At 35.3% G+C, this 22,928-nt stretch overlaps 2 protein-coding genes across 2 annotated transcripts in view; one reads left to right on the forward strand and one right to left on the reverse strand.

Annotated features, from left to right (window-relative positions):
• Positions 1-2,640: 2,640 nt before the first annotated feature.
• On the forward strand, positions 2,641-6,117 carry LOC138324775 (cilia- and flagella-associated protein 95-like). Its single transcript, XM_069269913.1, has 5 exons — positions 2,641-2,776; positions 3,636-3,741; positions 4,061-4,185; positions 4,806-4,938; positions 5,576-6,117. The coding sequence occupies exons 1-5, from the start codon at positions 2,682-2,684 to the stop codon at positions 5,759-5,761; spliced, it is 645 nt and encodes a 214-aa protein (XP_069126014.1). The 5' UTR covers positions 2,641-2,681; the 3' UTR covers positions 5,762-6,117.
• Positions 6,118-6,598: 481 nt separating this feature from the next.
• The window catches only part of LOC138324774 (laminin subunit alpha-like), a 68,322-nt gene continuing 51,992 nt past the window's right edge, over positions 6,599-22,928 (reverse strand). The window contains 23 exon segments of the mRNA XM_069269912.1: positions 6,599-8,920; positions 9,349-9,471; positions 9,918-10,017; positions 10,391-10,524; positions 11,025-11,178; positions 11,463-11,627; positions 11,960-12,149; positions 12,696-12,855; positions 13,229-13,350; positions 13,795-13,974; positions 14,389-14,534; positions 15,174-15,317; positions 15,665-15,782; positions 16,214-16,310; positions 16,861-17,195; positions 17,610-17,737; positions 18,171-18,330; positions 18,891-19,018; positions 19,136-19,306; positions 19,507-19,661; positions 20,281-20,466; positions 21,026-21,142; positions 21,647-21,740. Coding sequence (XP_069126013.1) covers positions 8,775-8,920; positions 9,349-9,471; positions 9,918-10,017; positions 10,391-10,524; positions 11,025-11,178; positions 11,463-11,627; positions 11,960-12,149; positions 12,696-12,855; positions 13,229-13,350; positions 13,795-13,974; positions 14,389-14,534; positions 15,174-15,317; positions 15,665-15,782; positions 16,214-16,310; positions 16,861-17,195; positions 17,610-17,737; positions 18,171-18,330; positions 18,891-19,018; positions 19,136-19,306; positions 19,507-19,661; positions 20,281-20,466; positions 21,026-21,142; positions 21,647-21,740 — 3,453 coding nt within the window. The 3' untranslated portion in view covers positions 6,599-8,774.

Below are 22,928 nucleotides of genomic sequence, written 5' to 3' on the forward strand. Positions count from 1 at the left end.
TCATCCCTGCATATAGAACCACAGGGACCTGGCACGAAAATTTGTAACCAATAGTAATATATATATATATATATATTTATTATATATATATATATGTATACTATTGGTTAAAAATTTTCGTGCCAGGTCCCTGTGTATAGAACAAGACATTTAGCGTTACTCGTTTAATCAAAAACTTGAAGGGAGGCAACTCCGAGATAAGTCTGCTTTTCTGGTCCAAAACGTTTCTGGTACAAATCACTATTTGTATTGCAATGGAAAGTTTGCTCGTAAGACAGTATTTGGATATATCGAATTAAAAACAAGATATAAAAAACAGGCAAAGGCCAAGATGCCATGTGCTGTTCAAGATTAAGATAAAACTGTATTTAAAGGCCTACTACCTTTCCGAAACGACTTTTAATTTTTTAATGGGAATGTAAAACCAGATCGATAATTTTGTAGTCACAAAAATTCTTTACCGTTAATCATACACTCATCATCATCCCCTGAAAATTTTAATTGAAATAAATAAATTGGTAATTTTCATGACGCGGGTCGTCTTAAGTTTCCCGCCGAATACTACTGCGCCAGACGGCAAAACTGCGAAATGACTCCACAGTTATAATACATTACGCAGGAAATCTTCATATGTTTGGCGTTGTTACCTCATATTAGGCCATCGACATGTATTTTCTTATGCTCTTAATGTTTTAAAGAAACCTAAAAATTTTGCTCCGGAAAAGAAGTGAAAAAAAATCAAGTTTTTGAGCTATCTGCTAATTGTGAAAAAGATCGACATTATGATCCGTCATAATTTCATTAAGGATACACACTTCTATGTAAGAGAATTTTCTATTGCACTAAAAGAGATACGATATATTTCTTATTGAACCCTGCTTCATACAAGTTAGGCCTTGGCTCGACAGCATCCAATCCAATGAAGGACGGTAAGACAGACGACTGGAAGGACGAAAGACGGACGTCATGTCGTGTATAATGGTTGAATACATGTTCAAGTCATATTAACAGCATGTACTACTGTATATGAAATTTAGAGTCATGGATAAGAATTTTCACGGGAACGCGGACAAATTAACCAATCACTCAGCACATTTGTAATAAATACTAGTTCATCTAATTTGTATGCATTTACAATATTAACGCGACATGCGTTTTTTGTCATTTTCCATTTTCCTTTATTTAACATGATCGTTTTACAGATAACTCTTAAAGCATCTATGTTTAAACTATGAGCGATACGTATGTATGATTGTGTGACGTGTCATCCGTGTTATATATTTCATATGTACATGTATATAGGAACGTTATTGCTTTGCCAATATAACTTACAAATGAAATATGGACACAAGATTATGTTAAGCAAGATCCGAAAAAATGGTACAAACGTAGTTTTTTGTAAAATGTACGTCGGCGTTAAAATGCATACATTTTTCTTCTATTAAAGATGCCCCACTGCTGACAAACGGTATTTTTTCTCTATCAAAAACGGGAGCAGCCGATTTTTTCTTCAATTACAAAAGTTATTTACTTAACATCATTATCACAATATCACCATTAAAAAGTCTGAGCTTCTAATCTTACTTCAAGATAAAATATTAATAATAATTGATTGCGTCCCGCAAAAGTTCCGTGGCACTATGTCTTATATGGAATGAAGTATTGATTGTGCATGTACCAAAAGCAAAAATGAATTTTATTTTTTTTTTTTATTTTTTGTGTGAATTAGACATAGGCAAGGACGTATATGAGAAGGATAATTCACACTGGGTTTTGGGGGAGTACAAGGCAGGAGCTTTTGTGTTTGTGCACTGACCGTGACGTTGGTCGACGGCTGATTTTCCTTTGATATCCGCCGGCGCAGCCTTTGATGTAGCTTGCGGGTGCGAGGGTTACCGTCTTACTTTCTGAAGCGGGCCGTCATTTCATGAGCTGTCATATTTTTTTAACGAAAATTTAAGACATATCCTCTAAATCTTCTGTCCTTAAATCAAGTTATAAACGTTGTGATATTTAATAAACTTTACATTGGTGTTTCGTTTGACTCGATAAGACAAGTATTTGTTGAGAAAAACGGTTTTTATTCCCGGTTCATAGGCGTCTCGCGTGGTGTTTAGTAATGTAAAGAGACAGTCACGAATCCTTCTCGCTTATAAATCCTTCGACATAGGGTACACGATATTCTTCAAATAATGAGTATAGGCCTATCGTTTTATGCCCTGTCGGCGGTGAACCACCTTTAAACTATAGTAATACAAGTAATGAACATTTCATTAATATACTTAACATTTTAAGTTTCATTCGCTAAAGCCATAGTTTTTCTTTTAGCTCTAGGATCAATTTAGTAGAATGACGATCTTTTGTGCAATATTTGGACTTGTGCAAGTCTATCTCGTCTTTCACGGAAAGTGCCGACATTTCCCGATTAAGTTGCTATGAGACCCGCGCGGAATAATACATGTAAATGTCAAAATCTTAAATAGCTTATGTTTTCCATAAATTCTTTTTAGGGTAGAGTACAACCAAAACAACAATAATTTATTTCTTGGAATTGGAGCTAACACGTTGCTCAATGCGAACTTTACCATAGCTTTATGCATTAAACAGCTGTACTATTTTTGTATGCGTATACATAGCATTTGAGTGTAATTTGTCTACTTCCGCTGTCAATGTAAATAATCATGGCGGAGGTACCAGATTATTATGAACGGAAAGGGTCACTTTTCCTTCGCTCCGATCATATGAACTATGGAAGGGCTACCTTAAACTCAAACTGGTACGTGCCCATTTTGAAGTGTTGTTTGTGAAAATGACATTGCTTACTTATATAAGCAATACACACTCGAGATGTTTCTAGGTAACTGTTGTGCTGTCTAAAAATGTCAATTTTCCTAACGTAACCCTTAGTAGGCCTAGATAAGTTTGTTTTGGTAAACTTACTATGAGCCTAGCTATCAGTTGCATGATAGCTTTAAATTCCCAAATAATTCAACAAGTTCATAAGACATGTAAGGATTCTTCACCTGACACATACCAGGCATGCCATTTCATATGCCAGTGCCGCTGTAACTTTAGATTAGATATGACAAAACAAATTTCAGGAAAGGGAGCAAAGTGGCCAGGTATGTTAGGTTTTAGTAGGCCTATATAGATTGCAGTGGAAGTCATATTCTAGTAACCAGGGTATAGATAATCGTTAATGCATTGCGTTTACAATAGTGCCCTCCCATCTGATCCGCTTAATATTTAAAAAAAAGTTGATGGCAGATGTCATCATCACAATAGTTAGATGATCATACCATCAGAATTTCCAAGACCTCGCTTTACATTTTGATACTTTATCTTGTCACTCACATGGAGACAAAAGTAATAAATAATGGCCACTATTGGACTATCCAGTTGAAAAAAACAAGGTACAATGTAGTTTGATTACCAAGTTGATTACTGTTTAAAGACATGTAAGCCTTATCCTGTGCTGCTCCCTTTGGCTCAGTCTACTTCGTCACCCTTCACACTTTGATCACAGTATTCTATGGTCCATTGTTTTTTCCCATCACATGACTTCTTTTCTGTAATTATCTTAGTAATCAGTTGATAATTATGCAGCAACAATGATGATTTTTGTTAATTTTCAGGCATCAAGCTAGAGAAGCAGAGCCCAAAAATTATGACATCAGCCGACACTCTGAAAGAAATCTTTGTAAAGCCACATATGATAAAATAGGAGATGTAACTGATGGTGTAAGTATATTAGAGATCATGCTGTATATGTTTTCAACTATAGAATCACCATATTATTGTCGTCTTTAAGTTTTAATTAATATTTTTATGTATGGAAATCTCATTTGAGTTTGAGAATTAAATCTTAATTTTTGAGATTTTTTTTTTTTATTCTTTTACAAATGTTAGTCATCAAAACTTACTTATAAAAAAAACCCTGGGTACTGGGTTACATTGTTACATTAATTGAGTTCTCTGTGAATATCGCCAAATCAATGCCATAAATTTCACATGGAAAATTAAAGACACACCTAACAAAATGGAAAACCAATTGTTCCAGACATTACCAAAGACAACCTACCAGGACCATGCAGAGCAAACATTCCTCAAGGAGGACTTCAAAGAACAGGAAGTGCGAAAGTCCATGATTACCCTGGATACAGTCAACCATGCTAATATAGACAGGTAATTAAGTCGGTAGTTTGTCATGTGGCTTACCGTTAGTCCTCTATAGAAACTTCAGTGGAACTAGACTGAGTCGATCATTAGTAACCAAGTAGCTATATTGGTTGAGCCTCTGTCCCGTGTTCAAAAGTGAATCTCAGTCGGACTGCTACGTTTTCTCATTTTTAAGTTATGGAATCGGCACCAACTAAATACCAACAAATATGGGGTGTAGGGGGTTCATGGGGGTAAATATTTGAATTAGAAGCAGGAATGTTGATGACCAGGTAGATCTTTTGGTACAGCATCTGGCTAGTGTTTGTAGGGTTCTCCGTTCAAATCCTGGTCTGGCAGCTTCAGTTTTTCCTCTCCAGTTATAAAATTGATCGTGTCAACTAAATACCAAAGGTGAGGGAATAGGGGTCAATGTAATTTTGAAGACAAAGACTTTGAAAAAGAGGCAGGATTGTAGAGGATTTGATCATTGGTGACAAGGTAACGGAATATCTGGAGTTCAAGGTTCAAATCCTTGTTTGGTTGTTTCATGTTCTTCTTTCCTGTCACAAAACCTGTGGTTTAGTAGTGACTTTTTCCATAATGTACGGTACTCTTTAATCATGTTGATGTTTCCTTCATTACAGAGATGTAGGTTACCCTAAAAGAGGATACGGATCAGTGCTGCCCCGCCACAATCCAGACTATAACAAACATCATCTAGAAACCACACACAGAGCCGACTACAAACTGCCAAACCCAGACTACAAAACAGTACCGGTGAGTTTGATAAGTCTATCAAATCATCTTCTCAAATTATCTTTATCATGTAATCGAAGACTTGTGTCAAATAATGTTTTTAAAATATGACACAACATAAATAATGGTGAAGCAGTTCCTTCAAATACGGTGGTTTCATTCTCAAAATCTATAAAGCTTAAGCGAAGTGATTATCTCCAACATCCATGTTTGCATCCTCGATACTCTGGGGGTTCCAATCACTTACAATCTCTACACCCCTGGACTGTCTCATATTAAAACTGGAGGCAACAAAACAGAACAGGTGATTTAGTCCTTTGATGTACATCAAAAGAGCCGTATAACAGTACACTGTGGTTGACTGTGTGGCTTTGAAGTTGAGCGTTCTCACTGTATGTAGTCTTCAAAGGAAATTAATCTGGCCTGTGATTAGTTCAGATTTTTTCCTCAGAGTTGCCTTCAGTTTTACTATGAGATAGTCCAGGGGTGTAGAGATTGTAAGTGATCAGAACCCCTGGAGTATTGAGGATGTCATGTTTGATGACAGTATTATATGTTTTGGTCACCAGTGTGTGCACAGTCATTGATGCTTAAAATCTCTAATATTGATGCAGACTCATACAGAATGCTAATGACCATATTTTCATTCTGTTTTTAGGAGAGGCCTCCAGATTTCCCAGACCTGTCTGCAGCTTACAGAAAATGCCACTCCCAGTTCACAGATACGGCCGATTTCCGTCGTCCTGGTCGCAATACATGGCAGGATGAGAGCGGCATTTATGCTAATACTCATTATAAACATGAAGTGATGAAATCATCCAATCCTATTCCAGAGAGCGTGTAGTTAGGCGGATGTGTGATGAACAGTGCACGATAAGGGGAGGGAAAATGTACCATCATATCACAACTTATACAAATTATAAACAATTAATGCAAATGGATATAATTAAGAAGAATATTTGAAACATTGGCTTGTACAAAAGTAAAGCCTATAGTCTAACCAATATAACTTTAGAGGGGAAGGATCAATGAACTATCAAATGAACAATGAACAATACACCTGTAGTTTTGAAACAAAAATGCTATGAAAAAATAATATTTTCATGAAAATTATATACATGTATCAAAATTGTTATGACTGAGAAATTATTAAAATTTCCATATCTTGAAGCTTAAGAATAAAAATTTTATATTTTATAACTCGTCCTTCCACCTTTGTGATTATTAACCAGGATAGAGTTGTCTGTCATAACACCACCTTGGCTGTAGATACTGATGCAGCTACTGATGTCTATTCAAATTGAAGTGACCTTGATAATGAGTCCCTCATGACCTTGACTATGTATAACCTCATGATCGTGATCTAGGGTCAGTTGGCATTTTATTTTATCTGACTAGGCTCCAAAACAATAACTGAAAAAATGTTCCTTTACTTATGATATGACCTTGATCAAACGATTGGGTCATTTGACTCAGTTTTGTTATTGTACATCACAAAATATGATCACATCAATCATAACTTTGATCTCTGAACTGAACCTGAGGACAGCAGACTCATCCTTATAGTCAGATGAACTTTGCATGATTACATATAGTGAGATTTCAGTCAAGTTTCAAGTTTCTTGTCGACTAATCCTGTAGTTAATCCACTAAATTGTAATGAATGTATAGACAAATTGAAAATTGTAAGGCACCTGTATCGTTTTATTACCCAATTTAACATCCTATTAACAGCCAGGGTCATTTACTGTAAGGACGTGCCAGGTTTGTGGTAGAGGAAAACCAGACTACCCCAGGAAAAAAAACACCCAACCAGCGGTCAGTACCTGGCAACTGCCCCACATGGGATCTTTGCAATCTTTGGTGGTCAAATCAGAACTTTGTCAATATGAATAACGGTAACATGAAGTAATAAGGCGGTCGCAGTGGCTTAATGGCTAATGTCCTGTTACTGGGTAATAAGTTCTAAATCCTTGTGGTACAGTTGTAATGACCATTGATTGGTGGTTTTTCTCTGGGTACTCCTGTTCTTTGCTACTTTTGATGGCTGTTAATTGAACATGGACCAATAACAAACATGTTGTTGTTTCTCTGAAAGCAAACATTTTTCTAGTGAAAAAAATTATAACAGAACACATGTTTTTATTAACTGCTTTTTATTTTGGTACATTTAGTTAATTTAGGGTTTTATTTTTTGGAATTAATATTTATTCTAATGTCAATACAATGTATGCTATTTTATTTTATGATTTTTTTCTCTCATTAAAACAATTATAATCGAACATGTTTTTCCGAAAGATTTTATAAAAATATCCTATCAACCACACATTAACTTTTCCATATTTCAGTAACTAAATGTACAAAAACAGACGGTCAGTGGCCTAATAAGGGGAGAGCACAAAAAATTCAGACGCATGCATCAAATATTTTACTATCCTAAGAATTTATTTCTTTATTCTATTCCACAAAAAATTGATGATGTCAATAATTATCATTTCAACTTAATCATGAAATTCAAATTGGTAAAATTGCATCTGTGTTCTAATAGCGAGATTTTTATTTATGATGATGCATGCGTCTCAACTTGTTAACTTTTTTTTATCATCCTAAAATATGACATGGTAAAGGGAAGACAAAATGAAACAATGCTTTCATCGAGGACTTAAAGTATCACAAAATTATTCAAATGGATTTCATTATCTATTTTGGTTTCACTAGTAATACTTAAGGCATGAACACATTAATTCAATATGAAATGTAAAAATTAACATCATAAAAAAAATGACAAAAACTTTAAAAAAAAGAGATTCTTATCTTGCATAAAACATAGAAGAACCCTGCATGAATTATAAAAAACATACATTACTCGTATCACAAATTACAAAATACAGACACATGATAAAAATTTTCTACCTAAATCTACAATTGATCGTAAAATTTGATTGATAACAAGACATAAAATTTCTGTATAAAAATTTCAAAATATTGAAAGACAAAATTTGTAGATAAATATCAATTGTGTTTATGAAAGACGTTTGTCATTGAACGATTGGCATCAAACAATTATTAAGGCACTGATGTTGAGCCATACAAAGTAGGGGTGATAAGTCTTCGCCTTTTACACGTCAGATTTTGTAGATTTGACTGATGAAAGGTGTCCTTAGTCCCACACTGAATAATTCCTTTAGATCAATATCATGGTATACTTATTATTTTCTCAAATGCAAGACTTGTGTCAACATTTTTTATCAAACACAAAATATACTGATCATTCAAAGTATAATTCAATAAAGATTTTTTATTTAAATTATTTTAAGTCAAAACTGAAAAGTTCCATTGATCTAAAAGCATCTACACATTTTCAAAATCAAACTCCAAAAGCCATAAAGATTAGATTTAAAAAAAAAATTGATATCAGACCTTTCATTTAAAATACTCAATGTAACGAAAGCATGGACTGTAATGAATTAAGAAGGAATTATTCAATGAGGATTTAGATTGGTACTCCTGGACACGCTTTCCAATTCCAGCAAGGGTGTGTATTGTTGTCATGGTAACCTATTAATATTGGCCAAAACCCTCCAGGTTCCTGTTTCTTTAAACTCCCGAGCAAAGAGAATTTACGTTCAAAACTCTCTTTGTTTAAAAACAATGGAATTAATGTGAAAAACTTTGTAAAACATCTGAACTGCAATGGCGATAATTATTCTAATTTCCAATAAGATAGCTTGTGCTTGTTACAGCACAATTTTGCACAAAAATTCCATGTTTCTGCACATTTCTATTTTCACTTTAAAGGTTACAGATTACCATGGCAACAAGTTTAAAAGGTAAAATCAGGTTAAGGTCGGTTGTTTTTAATTAGCTGGACAAGAGTCGGTCTTGACAGATCCAAATACAGTTCCTGAAGTGATGTATTGTGGGATGCGGTTAACGCCAATAGCCAAGTTACGTATACAACCAAGATAGTTGCCATCAGCAACAAGGCCTCGTCTTCCAAGATCTGCAAATAAAAAATATTGAGTTCTAAGAACATCAGCTGAACACAAAATACCAAAATAAAACAGTCGGATTCATTATCAGTTTGATTTAGAAATGAATTCAGTTTGATTTAGAAATGAATTCAAAGAAATTAAATTTCTTGCCCTTCTTGTATTTTCCCATAATAATTGTTGATTTGGCAAATATACCAGGTAACATACAATCAATATACTGCTCAGCGAGGATACAGAGTGGGAGAATACTAAGTTATGTTTAAACAATACACTTTTAAATGTAATAGCAAATAATCGCAAGGTAAATGCAATCACAAAAGAATATTTCCAGCAAACCAAACCAAATTGACGGACCTAGGATCAGATCCACCAACAGATTACTGGTTATAGAGATAAACACCGATTAAAGTCAGGCCCAACACAGACCGACACTTACCTGGTACTCCACCCACGTATAGAGGTTCTGTTGTGTCGGCTGATGAACTGCCGGCTCTACCGATTACTGGTTCTACGGTCTGACCATCTACTGTCATCAATAGGGTGTTCTTAGCTTTAACGGCTGAAATAATTAATGTTTATTTCATAGTGAAGGTCATCTACAGTACCAGTTTACCAGAAAACAACATCGGAACAAAAGATAACAACAAAACCTGCATAGAGGTATCAAAAAATGATAAAAGAAAACAAGTAAACAACAATAGAATACAACTGAACAACACTAAGTACATGTACCCATAAACAACAGAAAAATACAAGTTAATACCATTAGAATGGAAGCAAAAAACTATAAAGTAAACAATTGAAAAAAAGTTAACAACAATGGAAAAAACAACAATAAGATAAAAGTGAACTGCAAATGGAAAATTTTCATTTCAATTCAATATTTTAATAAAAGATTTGGGGTTTACCTTTGTATTAAAAATCATTAAACCTTTTCCAAAAACCGACTCATGAAACTCGTATTTACATAATAAATACTATTGTATACAGATCTATATAACATACCATTGATGGTGTGCCAGTCACCGTTACACATCACATTATTTGTTGGTGGTGTATATTTGATGTTAATGATGCCGCCTCCATTGTCAGCACTGAATATAATCTGTTAAATAAAGAAAAAACATTTAATACCAACTATTCTCCTAACGTTAGTCATGTTAAACTAACGAAAAGGTCAAATTTACAAAGGGTCAAATTTACGAAGGTCAAAAATCAAGTTAAATTTGATTGGACTTAAAAAATTGTTATTCTAAAGAAATGACACTTCCGTTAAAAATTAGGAGCTACTATGTGGGATACAGATATTTGTGTAACTGTATTGATTTACCAAGTTAGTAATGGAGTCTTGACAACCCTCACAAAAACAACACAAGACAGGATTTCAGAAATCCTAGTTAAAATTATCCTAACAACATCATCGAGTCACTGCTAGCTTTCATTTTCTGTAGAATATTAAACTTTTTATAATAAGTTACCTCTCCGTCCTTCATTTGTAAAGCCATGAAGTCATTTCCGGCTGAATGAACAGATAAAATTACTCCTGTCAAGTTGCGAGGACGGATCTCCACAGTGAATTCTAAATCAAACCCAACGAAGAATTTCTCTTGGGCTGAAATCAAATAAATGGAAATATTACATTATTATATATGATGCATATCACATGAAAAACATGCATGGTGGAAATAAAGTAACCTAAATTTACAATAACAACCGAAGGATACTTTCATATTGTCACTAATCTTACCTGAAGTTGCAGTATGTCAACCCTACAGACACAGCATAAACATACTGTTCATACAATTTTGAAAGGTAAACAAATATTACCTCCTTGAAAACTGCTGAAGTTGCAGATAAATAATATCTCCTTGAGAACTATGATTGAGAATACAAACGCTAGCTATTGATTTTTGCCATCTTTAACGCCTGAGCCCATCTCAATTTTCCCTATTTACTTCTAGAATAAAAATTTGATCACTCATAGCTCCTCTCCTTCTGGAAGCTCATCTGTCTAGTAGGTGGAAAATCTTCTGTGAACACTTCTCATAAGAGTAAAGCACAAACTCAGTTTGACTGAACAGTATTGGTATATAACTGTCACTAGTTACTTACACATCTGAACATAGCCTCCGTCGGCGTAGAAGAATGATCCTTGCTCTACGTTAGTGGTACATGGCTGTACCTGGAACTCCAGCTGAGGAGTACTAAAGCTCTTATCGTTCACTGTGATGTCTCGGATACAGCCCTGGAAACTTGTCGTGGCTCCCTAAACACAATCAAATCATATTATATTAACCTGTAATTACAATACTCATTAAACTTTTTATTGCTTTCCTAATGCTGTTTTCCCATTAACTAACAATTCGGTATCTATTCTATTTACAGCTTCTACGTGATCTCGGTTCATTACGTTTCTCCGCCATTTGAAAATCTGTTCCACTATTTCTGCGCCTTTTCAAATGGATTTCACAATTTTACAACAAATGGATCTTAATAATCCAATTGTATGATAATATAAAATGTAAATGAATCTTGGAATGAAATAAATACCTCCAGATTTTTTGAAGCTTTTTTGCCCACTTCGGTTGGCAGACCTCCCAGGTAATATGGTGGCTTCTCGTTGAGAGAACGTGTAAATCCTTCTGAAGTTGCTACTCCATTATCCTCTCCGTCAATCTCTAATTCACCACGTTTTAAATTTCTGGCAAATCTCATCTGAAATCACATAAAACCATCTCATATTCAATATACTAACAACTTTTTGTTCACTACTGGGGTGTCTTGGATAGTTAGCAGACATTAACACCTACATTACTTCGCAAATCTCAAACATGATTTACCAATCAAAACCCCTTCATTCTATGTCTCAATAGATAATATTCTTACAAGTTAAAATTAACAGTTTAACTTTATAGCAAAAATGAAAGAAATCTACATAAACTCATTCACCTCTGAAGGCATATTTAGACTCTTCAAAATCAAAGACTAGACCAGTCCATTATGGAATTTCAGGGTTGAATGAGTTGAGCAGAAATGTGAAAACTCACCGTATGCCACTGTCCATCGTTGTATGGTCGTGCGGACAGTATCTTTCCGGTTCCTGTACCACAGTTAAAAGCTGCTCCAATTCTACCATTCAGCATGTATATTCCTATAAAATCGCGATGTCTGCTGTCAGATGCATAAAACAGCACTCCAGTTGTTGATGTTGTTTTGAATTCAATTAATAATGTAAACCTGTCAAGAAAGAAACATACTTAGTAATTTTAGTGTGAGTTTCTGATTGCATACAAATGTAGAAGGAAGTTTTCATTGATTCACAAAATTTGGATTTTATAGTGCATGTCCAATTTCAAATACAAATGTTGAGTTAATAACAAAAGAATGTGTCACTGCGGTTTTGTAAATGGTTATGCCAGTTTTCAATATATGTACTTTGAAGAATATTTTGACAGGAACATGTAATTGAATGCATAAAAGAATTCTTAAATAAATGAAATACAAAATGTATATATTTTCTTATCGAAATTAATATTTTCGAGTTTACACATAAATTATTTTGCTTTTATATTTATCTTCAATACTATCAACATATTCAAATATATACATCCATTCAGGACCAAGACCTTAAATGACATTCGTACATTTCATGAAATATGTTTATATAATTATTTGCAAAAAATTTGAGTCCTCTCACAAAATATCACAAAATTTGCATCTCATGACAATAAAGTGGTGTAAGAGGCCTAATTCCAGAGAGTGCCACATTTTTTGAACACTTACCTGACAGTCATACTGGCTGGAACCAAGGCGTACTCTTCACGACTCTCGGTGTATGTACCAAACAATTTTCCTGAAGCCTCACCAGGCTGTGGCGAGATGTCTACGTTTGTAGATAAGGCACACTGCTTGACTGGTGCTGGTGTTGTCTGATCGGCAGGACCTACAAAGTATACCCCACATACAATAAGTAAATATCACATTGGCTGCCTACTGTACATTACATTTTATATTGAACCAATGATTATTTTTCAGAAAGCTCTTTTAGATCTCTGTAAAAAGGTGAATAATGTTTCATATTAAAAATTTTAACGGTAGCTGTTTTCCCAAAATACCTTAAAATAATCTTATTTAGGTCTGTATATCATTGAGAAAATAACAAGAATCTTTTTTTAAATCAGAATTTGAAAAGGGAATTTAATTTCTCTTTTTGAATCACTGGGGAAATAATGTGGTATGCTAAACAAGAGATTGATGAAAAATTTCTAAGAAGGAACACAACATTTGATTTGTTTGAGAGTGGAGTGAGATCTGACCTTCAGGTGTAGGAGTCATGACCGGTGGTACAACTGATCCTGTTGGCTGTGAAACCTCCGAACAGTCACCAAGGCTAACTGATCTTATATTCTGGCTCTGTAAACTGGCAAAGTTTTTAAATCTGGAATAAAAAGTAAAAGATTACGATTTAAGAAAGCCCATTTGAATGGAATATGAAAAAGAATCATACTATTTCAAAATAAGACAACATACAGAATCATCAATTGAAAATTTGAACCTGAATTATTGACAATCCTTTGAAATTTCCTCGATGCATATTACAGAGTTGTCTCCCTTGCAGGGTAGGTATCCATTGTGATGTCATTATTTTGTGGGTGCAATTCACATTGCTTTCTCAGGAAAGTATGATGTTATGCTTACAAAAAAATGACGTCACAGTCAATACCTTCTTGCATGGGCAGCTAACTCTATAATATGCAAATAAAGAATATGTCATTAGCATATATATTGTATTTTCCTTTGGTATTGTGTTTTAAACACATTGTATGTCATTCGACAGAAAAATGTGAAATCGGAGAAAACAGCGTTCAGAAGTCAAACATACACTCCATTGATGGTAATGTCGGAGATACATCCAAAGAATGGAGCGGTGGCGCCGACCGACGCATCAGGCAGGGAGAAGTCAGTGCCTCCAAAGTATATTGGTCTCTGTGTAATTAGTTCTTCCTCTGTAGACTGGGTGGGGTTCTCGATCATCTCCTTATCGTCAATGTTTAACATGAGTCTGAAGAGCAAAAAATTTAATTTGTTATCAACAAATAGTAAAACACAGTACAGAAAATGACAAAAAAATGTACAACATTTCATTGGATTTAATGTGTAGATGAGTCCCAATCTATTCACTTCAATTGTGATAAGTACTATACGGTGCTGTACATGATCGTATATGATCCTATTTGAGAAGCAAGAATCAGAAATGCAAAAGCTTTTTTTTATAACACCAAGCAAACTCTGAAACAAAGAATTCTATGTTCATAAATGTAGATTAAGGAAATACTATATATTTCTACTAAGAACCAAGCACAGTGTGTTATTCTTATACATTATCTAGGAAATATTTTATCAGAAACAGAATCCAAGACAAAAAAGGTTGAATTTTGAGTCTGTGATTCTTCATGTAAATGAAGAGTTAGCTTACTTTCTGCCCATCTTCATGATAGAGATGTAGTGCCAGTTTCCATCGTTGTATGTGTTGACCACACTCTCCAGGCGAGTCAGATCACCTCCCGGGTCGGCTGTCACGATGATCTTACCCATGGAGGTTGACACAGAAAATACGGTATTCTGTAACAGATTTTGAAACAATTTAAATGATTTCAGTCATGGTCACTCTAATTAAACATACCTTACTTCTGCAGTGTAAACAAAAATGAAAGAAAAATCAAGAACTAATTGGTATAATGATACATGTTTCAAAAAGGAGCTTGTATAGCAAGACTTCATCAGAATTAAGGGTTGTGGACGTTCACTGAAAAAGAGAGAGGTTGCCAATGACAGAAAATACACTACAATCTGGAAATTGATGGACGTTTCCATAGATGATTATGGTGATGTATGCTATATAATATAAATGATGCCTGTATAAATTACCTGTGTGTTATCTGAGGTGTATGAATTACCTGTGCATTATCTGAGGTGTATGAATTACCTGTGCGTTATCTGAGGTGTATGAATTACCTGTGCGTTATCTGAGGTGTATGAATTACCTGTGCGTTATCTGAGGTGTATGAATTACCTGTGCGTTATCTGAGGTGTATGAATTACCTGTGCGTTATCTGAGGTGTATTATCTGAGGTGTATGAATTACCTGTGCGTTATCTGAGGTGTATGAATTACCTGTGCGTTATCTGAGGTGTATGAATTACCTGTGCGTTATCTGAGGTGTATGAATTACCTGTGCGTTATCTGAGGTGTATAAATTACCTGTGCGTTATCTGAGGTATACAACAGTAGACTGGAGTTAGAAACTGTCTTCATCCTAAATGTTACATCAAAGTCGATACCAATGCTGTCCATCGGTATTGCGATGTAGCCAGGTACGTCACCAAAGGTGGCCGTCCTCAACATCTGTAAAATAAAATAGTCCAGTATTAATGGCCTACTCCATGAGGCTAAATTATCCACACGTTTTATAACTGACACACATTAACTAGTAGGACACTCACACAATATGTGAACTCGGTGTGTGTAAAACAGGACTTTATCCTTAGAAATGATATCATTCGTTTGATGAACCAAACAAATATATATCTTTTTTATTTTACTTTCAATATAAAAATCTTGCCCCATTACAAGTAGTGCAATATGCAGGACAGCCTTAAACCTTCCAACTCCATAAATGTATTTGGTTTTCAATGGAAGATTTTTCAAGACATACTTTTAACTACAAATCTTTTTCCACCTTATACCCCTACCTGTTCTGGACATCCTCGGACGACTCCCTTCGCCTCCTTGTTATTAATCAGATCCCACACAGTACTGTCAAACTGAACGTCTCTGATACAGCCACGGAAACCCTCGGCACTCACATACCTGTGTGGACAAAAGACCACGCCATATTGAAATAGAATGACAGAGGAGACAACTTACATGAAATCATTTGGTTTATATATCAATACAGAAAAGAAAACTTCCCTGATTGGCATTATTTATTTCATCAAATGTTTATACAAGAGTTGCTTCAGCTGCCAAAATGAAAAGGGAGACAGCTTATTTGTACAGGGGGGACAACTTATTTCACTGGTATGATCAAGGAAGACAACTTACTTTACAGGGGAGATAACTTACTTGACAAGCATGATCATTTGATTCAACTGAAAATCTATACAAGGGAGACAACTTACTTGTACAAGGGATATAACTTACTTGACTGGCGTGATCAAGGGAGACAACTTACTTGTACAGGGGAGATAACTTACGTTTACAGGGATAGATAACTTATTTGTACAGGGGAGATAACTTACTTGACTGGCATGATCATTTCATTGAATCCACCAATGAAGATGTCGTCTGTGTATGACAGAGAGGCCAGCGTACCTGGTGATGTGCCTCCTATCTCCTCTGTAATACATAACGAGTGAAGGAATTTAATGGATATTCTAGGTAATAAGAATGCTTTTTGTAGTTATTATGGAATAATGAGGATTTCTTTTTTAATTTCACATTTCCCAATTTATTCACATTAGAGTAAAGTGTGATTGAAATGCACTGAATAATACAACCATTAATGCAATGAAACTGATTTCTTTACATAGTAACAAAGATATTGCTATGTCAATAAACATCACTGTAACAAAAATTAGTCAAATCTGCCTGAGTGACCACCTCTGTATAAAGACTACCTGCTTAAGAATATAACTTTCTCACAGTTCCAAACGGTCAATTTAAACACAACTTGCCTTGTGTATAATGACCAACTGGCTTTAAAGACCATTATTTCTTGGTCCCTTAGCTGGTCTTAGACAGGTTAGATCGTAATGACAAAAAGCAAATACACCCTCCTTTCTAATCCTGAGAGGATAATTATGCTACAAGCATCCTAACAGCCATTAGTTGTTTAGAATATACTATGTATTTAATTGTACAATCTGTATATCAACACTAAACTGACCTCCCTCATCCACTCTAAGGAATCCAGACTGCTTGTTACGAGCGGCTTGGATCTTGTGCCATGCTCCGTCATTATAAGTTTGTTCCGTCATCAGTTTAGCTGGCATGCCGCCAAGGTCGTACTGGAAGAATATTTTTCCGTCACGCAATTCAATGGAGGTGAAATCACGCCCCTTGCCCATGAAGAATAAAAGTCCATTACTATCGTAGGTCTTAAAATGCAAGATGATGGTCGCCTTCTGCTGTGGGCGGAAGTTGATCTCTTGGGCACTCACAATAGCGTAGCCCTTTCCGTTGAAACTGAAGCCATTGGACTTTTCTTCAACCAATACATTCCTGTAATATGAAAGGAATATTGTTTAAAGGATGTGACTAAGAAATCAGGCTAATACCATACAATAGGATATTTTAGAGGGGCTATTATATGGCGGGTAGGTATGTTGATTGCCAAAATTTAACTCGCTAAATTTTAACATCGCCTATTATAAAGACACAAATTGATTTATGTCAGACCTCCCAAATTTTAATTTGCCAAATATTAGCTTTCAGTTTTCATGGCCAAATCGTCAAATATTATGACCGTAAAAATTGCCTGCTATACGAGACTATATCTACGATTTCTGTCCATTACTTTCATATAGGTTAACATGTATCAATTCTTTCACTACCATATCATGAAACTAAAGATTTGTTCTGGTTTTTGGTACAAAATAAAAGATGTCCACTAAGTTTTCCAATCTTTAGTCTTACCTCTCTATGGCCCCAACATAGTTATTGTCTCCGTACACAAAGTTCCAGATTCCCAATGGTTGGCTGTCGAAGGCCACGCCCTCCATAGCTCCCTCGTAATAGTTGTACCCACTGACAATTCTTGGTAACTGTCAAATCAGGGACTTACATATTAGAATAGTAGATATATATCTGACATTTCAAAAATACTAAGTACACATATCTCCATTTCATACCAAGTCTGTACTGTAGACCAGAAGAACTACATGTAGCCATGTTTTCCAAAATTCAGACATTGAGTGGAAGAAACTTCCATTTCTTAATATTGTTGGTAAATGTTCCAAACTCCAACATCATTAGATAGTAAGCAGATCATATTAATATATGATGATGTTACAATTACAGAGCTGTTGTTCAAACATAATTTATTGCTATAAATCAAATTTTACATAATAAAATTGTGTTTCAAAGTCTAAACAAGACCAAAATGATATGACGCATCTCCTACATAACGAGTATATTTTCCAAAACAAAGAGAAAAAAAAAACAAACAAAAAACAAGCTTTTTTCACAAGACCTTACCATCGTAGTACTAGGAACGCCTCCTAGATAGAACTTGGTTGTGACAGGGTTCAGTTCTAGGACCGTAAATGTTCCTGAGGAATTCCCGGATGCCTTGAATCTCTCAGTTCCGACTCCTTCTATGTCACGCTCAAGTGTCAGGGAGCCAGTCTTACCAATCCTGTACAAGTACATACACAAAGCTTATAAGAATTTAAAGAAACGAGGAGAGAATTTAAATTTACAGAAATATACGATTACAAACTTTATGTCGCAGAAGCTAATTGCATAAGATAATTTTATTTAACAGAAATGCATCTGCAAATGACCAAAGGTAATTTACGCAACATACAGTAAGTGTCAAACGTCTCGATATTGTAACCCTACATATTCAATAACAAACTAGAAATATCTATGACATAATCACCCTTACCTAATATTGAACTCACCCTTAAACTCAAAATAAAATTGAGCCCAGATGCCACAGGACATGATGGGCATTGGAAACACTAACAATCCCCTCTCCCAGCCATTTCCGAGATATCTAGTCTGTATTTACATATTACAGGGTTATCTACCCTTGTGGGTAGGTAATGCTTGTGACATGTGTTTGCGAGCACAACGTCATGCTTTTTGGAGAAAACGATGTGAATTGCCCTCATAAAACAATGTCATCACAATAGATACCTACCCGCAAGGGAGCTAACTCTTTAAAAGGCAAAGAAGGAATAAGTGACTCACCTCTCAGCCACGACCTTATACCACTGGTTGTCATTTACTGTCCATGGATGGCTGATTTCTGCTGCTCCCGAGCCAAGGTCATACTTAAACATAACTCTGCCGTCACGCAATTCCAGAGCGAGGAAGTCCTGTAGAAATTCAACTCAATATTTAGCAACTAACAACATAAACTCAATGAAAAAGACAATAAAATTGAAGCCAAACAAGAAACAAAATATGTTTTTATTTTCCGATCTATAACTTACTGGATCTGGCCTCTCGGGGATAAATTCGGCTCCAATGTAGGCCAGTAGTGCATCACTCTGTTCAGTACGGATGTAAGTTGTAAATCGACTGTACGACCCAGCAAGGTCGACATCTGGTGGGTTTCTCAGGGCAACAGTCGTGTTTCCAAGGAACTCCATACCAACACGGATCTGGAAATGAAGTTTTTCCATGTTCAAGTTCAAGACTGCAAAAAGACTCTCTTTGAAATGTTAAAAACTTGTCATGTTCTTTCAAAAAAAAGTATTGTACAATGAAGATGTGAAGACAATAAGCAAAATATTCTATATGTAGCAACACATACATAAGTGTTGCTATAAACATTTGATAACCTAAAAGAGAGTTGTCTCACCCTGTTCGCCTCGCTGCGTGCCAAAATGATCTTTTCCCGGAGGTCAGTAATGTTGCCCATCACGCTGTCCCTAAGACTACGCACATTCCTAGACTGTGTTCCGACCAGCTCGATCAGGTCCATAATCTGGGGTACGGTCCTCTTCACATCTTCAGCTGTAGTCAAACAAAATACACTTGTAGAAATTCGTCCTCTAAATGAACCAAAGCGAGCCTATTAAAACATTCGAGTTGGGATGTTAAAGAATGAAGATAAAGAATGAAGATACAGTATCCATTTAGCCATGACTTCTGACTTCAGGGCAAGGGAAGTTAATGACATGACAGTTAGTGTATACAATATTTAACTGTCCAATTGCCGGTTGTTAGCATCGTAAGGGTGATTTTGAGTAGCCTAACATTAGGCGCCATAATGAAACAAACACAGTCCAAACACTTGATGGGGTTTAACCCTTTGACGTAAATATATTGTTACACTCACATGTCCTAAATAGTGCCTAGATCACGCACAAAATGTCAATGATTGGAATAGCGTAACCATAAGCTAATGTTGAAATGAAAGGTAGAAAATTATGCAACTGAAATGACTTAATGCAAAGGAGAGGTCACCACTTCGGCCACACGTCTCAGATTGATTCTAAATATAGTAGATCTACTTCATATGCATGATCCCATAACGTGGTCATCGCAAGAGTTATCAGCATACATGTAATTATAGAGCTATGCTAGCATAGCAGACCAACTGGAAAGAGTGAAGAATGTAAACAACACTTACTCTGCTGATCAGCATACTGGGTATTTTTTTTTGTCTTGGTGGAGTCGTTGAACAACTTCTCAACCTTGGCTTTGTTGCCGGGTAACTTCCTGATGATGTCATTGACTTTGTTTCCAGCATCTGTGGCCATTCGGCTGGCTTCTTCGGCGGTCATTGTAGCATCGCGAGCTCGCAGACCAACATCACCTGCAACAGTATAAAGTTTCTCATCTAAAAATCAGTGAAATACTTGCAATATTTAGAAGTACATGTATATAGTCATGCTTGTCAGTTTGCTTAATCTATTGTTCTCTTAAATAATCTTACTACATTACCTCCCTAGACGTCAAGTATCATTAATTCAGTATATTTTTACAGTAGTTTTGATTTTTAAGTCCTAATGAAGCACATTTTATTCAAACTTCCCAATATACCCTCAAAAAATTCCCATGGGACAAATTCACATACCACGTGATACATGATAGCGTTTGTGCCGGACAATTATTTCTATTGGTGATGGAATGACATCAAAATATGATATACCGTGCTAACATCACTTCAACGAGAAGATTACAAATTGTTTACAATTAGTTAGGTTCTATCACCACTGGAGATACTAGTCCCTCACAAACGTTATCGGGTGTCACATGGTATGTGAATTAGTCTCATAATCAGTCACAAATGTACTGAAGGTCTTTAAGACTCAAATTGTCCTTTAGACACATCTTATTTAGTGAATGAGTGCGATGTGCTGAAGTCCACTTACCTGTACCAAGGGATGCCAGGTCAAAGTTCACACTGCCCAGTCGGTCTGATGCCTCCCGGTTAGAATCCTCCACTTTGTCTGTGTTAAAGGTAGCATCCTCCAACCTCTCCTGTAAATCTGTACACCAAAACACAACACATATATACACCCTATAAACTCTTATCTTTTTTGATAGAAATGTTCGTAAGATTTAAACGCCCTCATTTTCAGAAAAATCAAAATGGGAAAAAATGCGACATGAAGGAAGACAACATAGATAACACTATTCTGTATTTGCATACTACAGAGTTATCTGCCCTTGCGGATAGGTATTAATTGTGACGTCATGTGTTTCCGAGCGTTACTTCATACGTTTAGGAGAAAATGACATGAATTGCACTCACAAAATACTGACTAAACAATTGATATCTCCCCACAGGGGAGTTAACTCTGTAATATGCAAAGACGGAGTATGCCTCATCATGCAATTTCATAATTTGGACATAAGAAAAATCAGTAAATAAAATAATGAATGAAAATGAAAATTTGTGAATATCATACCTGGGTAACTACTACATATGCCACTCAGTATGAGATACTCAGTGTTATTATTGTCTCATAAATCCTCAAACGTCCACCTACCCATATCTGTTTCCTTGAGTTTGTTTTCAGCAGCTGCAAGCAGCTCCACACTCCTGTTCTTTTTGGCTGCAGCAATATCACCAACACCGAACGACTGCAACAGTCAGCATAGTTTAGTTTATAAATATCATATATAATACCATTACTCTCAGTACTCTATATGACAGAAACTTGACCTCAAATCTGCTTATTTACATTTGCTATCACAAGCTTCATTAATTGCTGCTGAAGACATTTTATTTGTTCTTAACTGTTAATGCAAAATAATTCAGTTTTATCACTAATTTTACTATAAACTATAAACCAACTTTCCTTCACAACAGTTAAATTTTGCACTTCTCATTTAAAACAAATTCGCGAATATTTAAATTCGCAAACTGGAAAATAAAATGGAACATTCTATTAATATAAATAATGTAAATGCTTATTCCCTGAGATAAATTTTGCAACTTGGATCTTGAAATTCCAAAAGTAAATTGCATGCGAAAGAAAGTTGAGTTACATTAATCTATAAAGGTTGTTGCTGAATAAATCCTTTGCTAACTCAACAGATTAAACTTTAATGATAAAAATAATTCTAATTTTAAATCCTTAATATTGTATTACTCTGATCCTAGTCAATCTTTTTTTATATATGGCATTTGTTCCCCAGAGAATATAAACACACAAACTTATGATATAATTCTCAGAGACAAACGACATAACAGACAATACCTGGCCTCAAGGGGAGACAACTCAACATCAAATTAAATATGTGTATAACACGTACCTACAGTCTATATCGTATTACACCTTTACAAGAATTAGTACAACCTCACACCCCTGTGCTATAATCACTAAGATACCCATGCTCTCTAACAACCCCGCTCACAGTTACATTGACAACCGATACTTGTGTGTAAATTAATTTCTCTTCAACACCAAGTAAAATAGAGATTACTGAATTAACATTATATCTATTAAGCATGGCTGTACTTCAATCACTCAAACCCAGAAACACTCGGTAGCAGGAAGGAATTCAACACTGTAAATGGTTCAGGAGGCGCCTATCATTAATATTTGCTGTAATTAATCAAGTATCCACAAATACAAACATATACATCATAATAAAAGCCATACAATCTGTGTATGATATTTACGGTATGTACTGTATTAAATATAATACAACTATAATATGTTTACATTAATCTAATCACAGTAGTTGTATTCTTTCCTCATGGTTCATACAGTATTAATATCGACAATTCATACATTTCATAATAGCATGCATCTCAACATGCCA

This window comes from Argopecten irradians, chromosome 6, assembly GCF_041381155.1.
Source record: "Argopecten irradians isolate NY chromosome 6, Ai_NY, whole genome shotgun sequence".
NCBI classification, from domain to species: domain Eukaryota; kingdom Metazoa; phylum Mollusca; class Bivalvia; order Pectinida; family Pectinidae; genus Argopecten; species Argopecten irradians.

Coding starts and splice junctions, on each gene's coding strand:
- LOC138324775 (XM_069269913.1), top strand. CDS start 2,682: ATGGCGGAGGTACCAGATTATTATGAACGGAAAGGGTCACTTTTCCTT. Junction 3,742..4,060: donor TAGGAGATGTAACTGATGGT/GTAAGTATATTA, acceptor CAATTGTTCCAG/ACATTACCAAAGACAACCTA. Junction 4,939..5,575: donor CAGACTACAAAACAGTACCG/GTGAGTTTGATA, acceptor TTCTGTTTTTAG/GAGAGGCCTCCAGATTTCCC.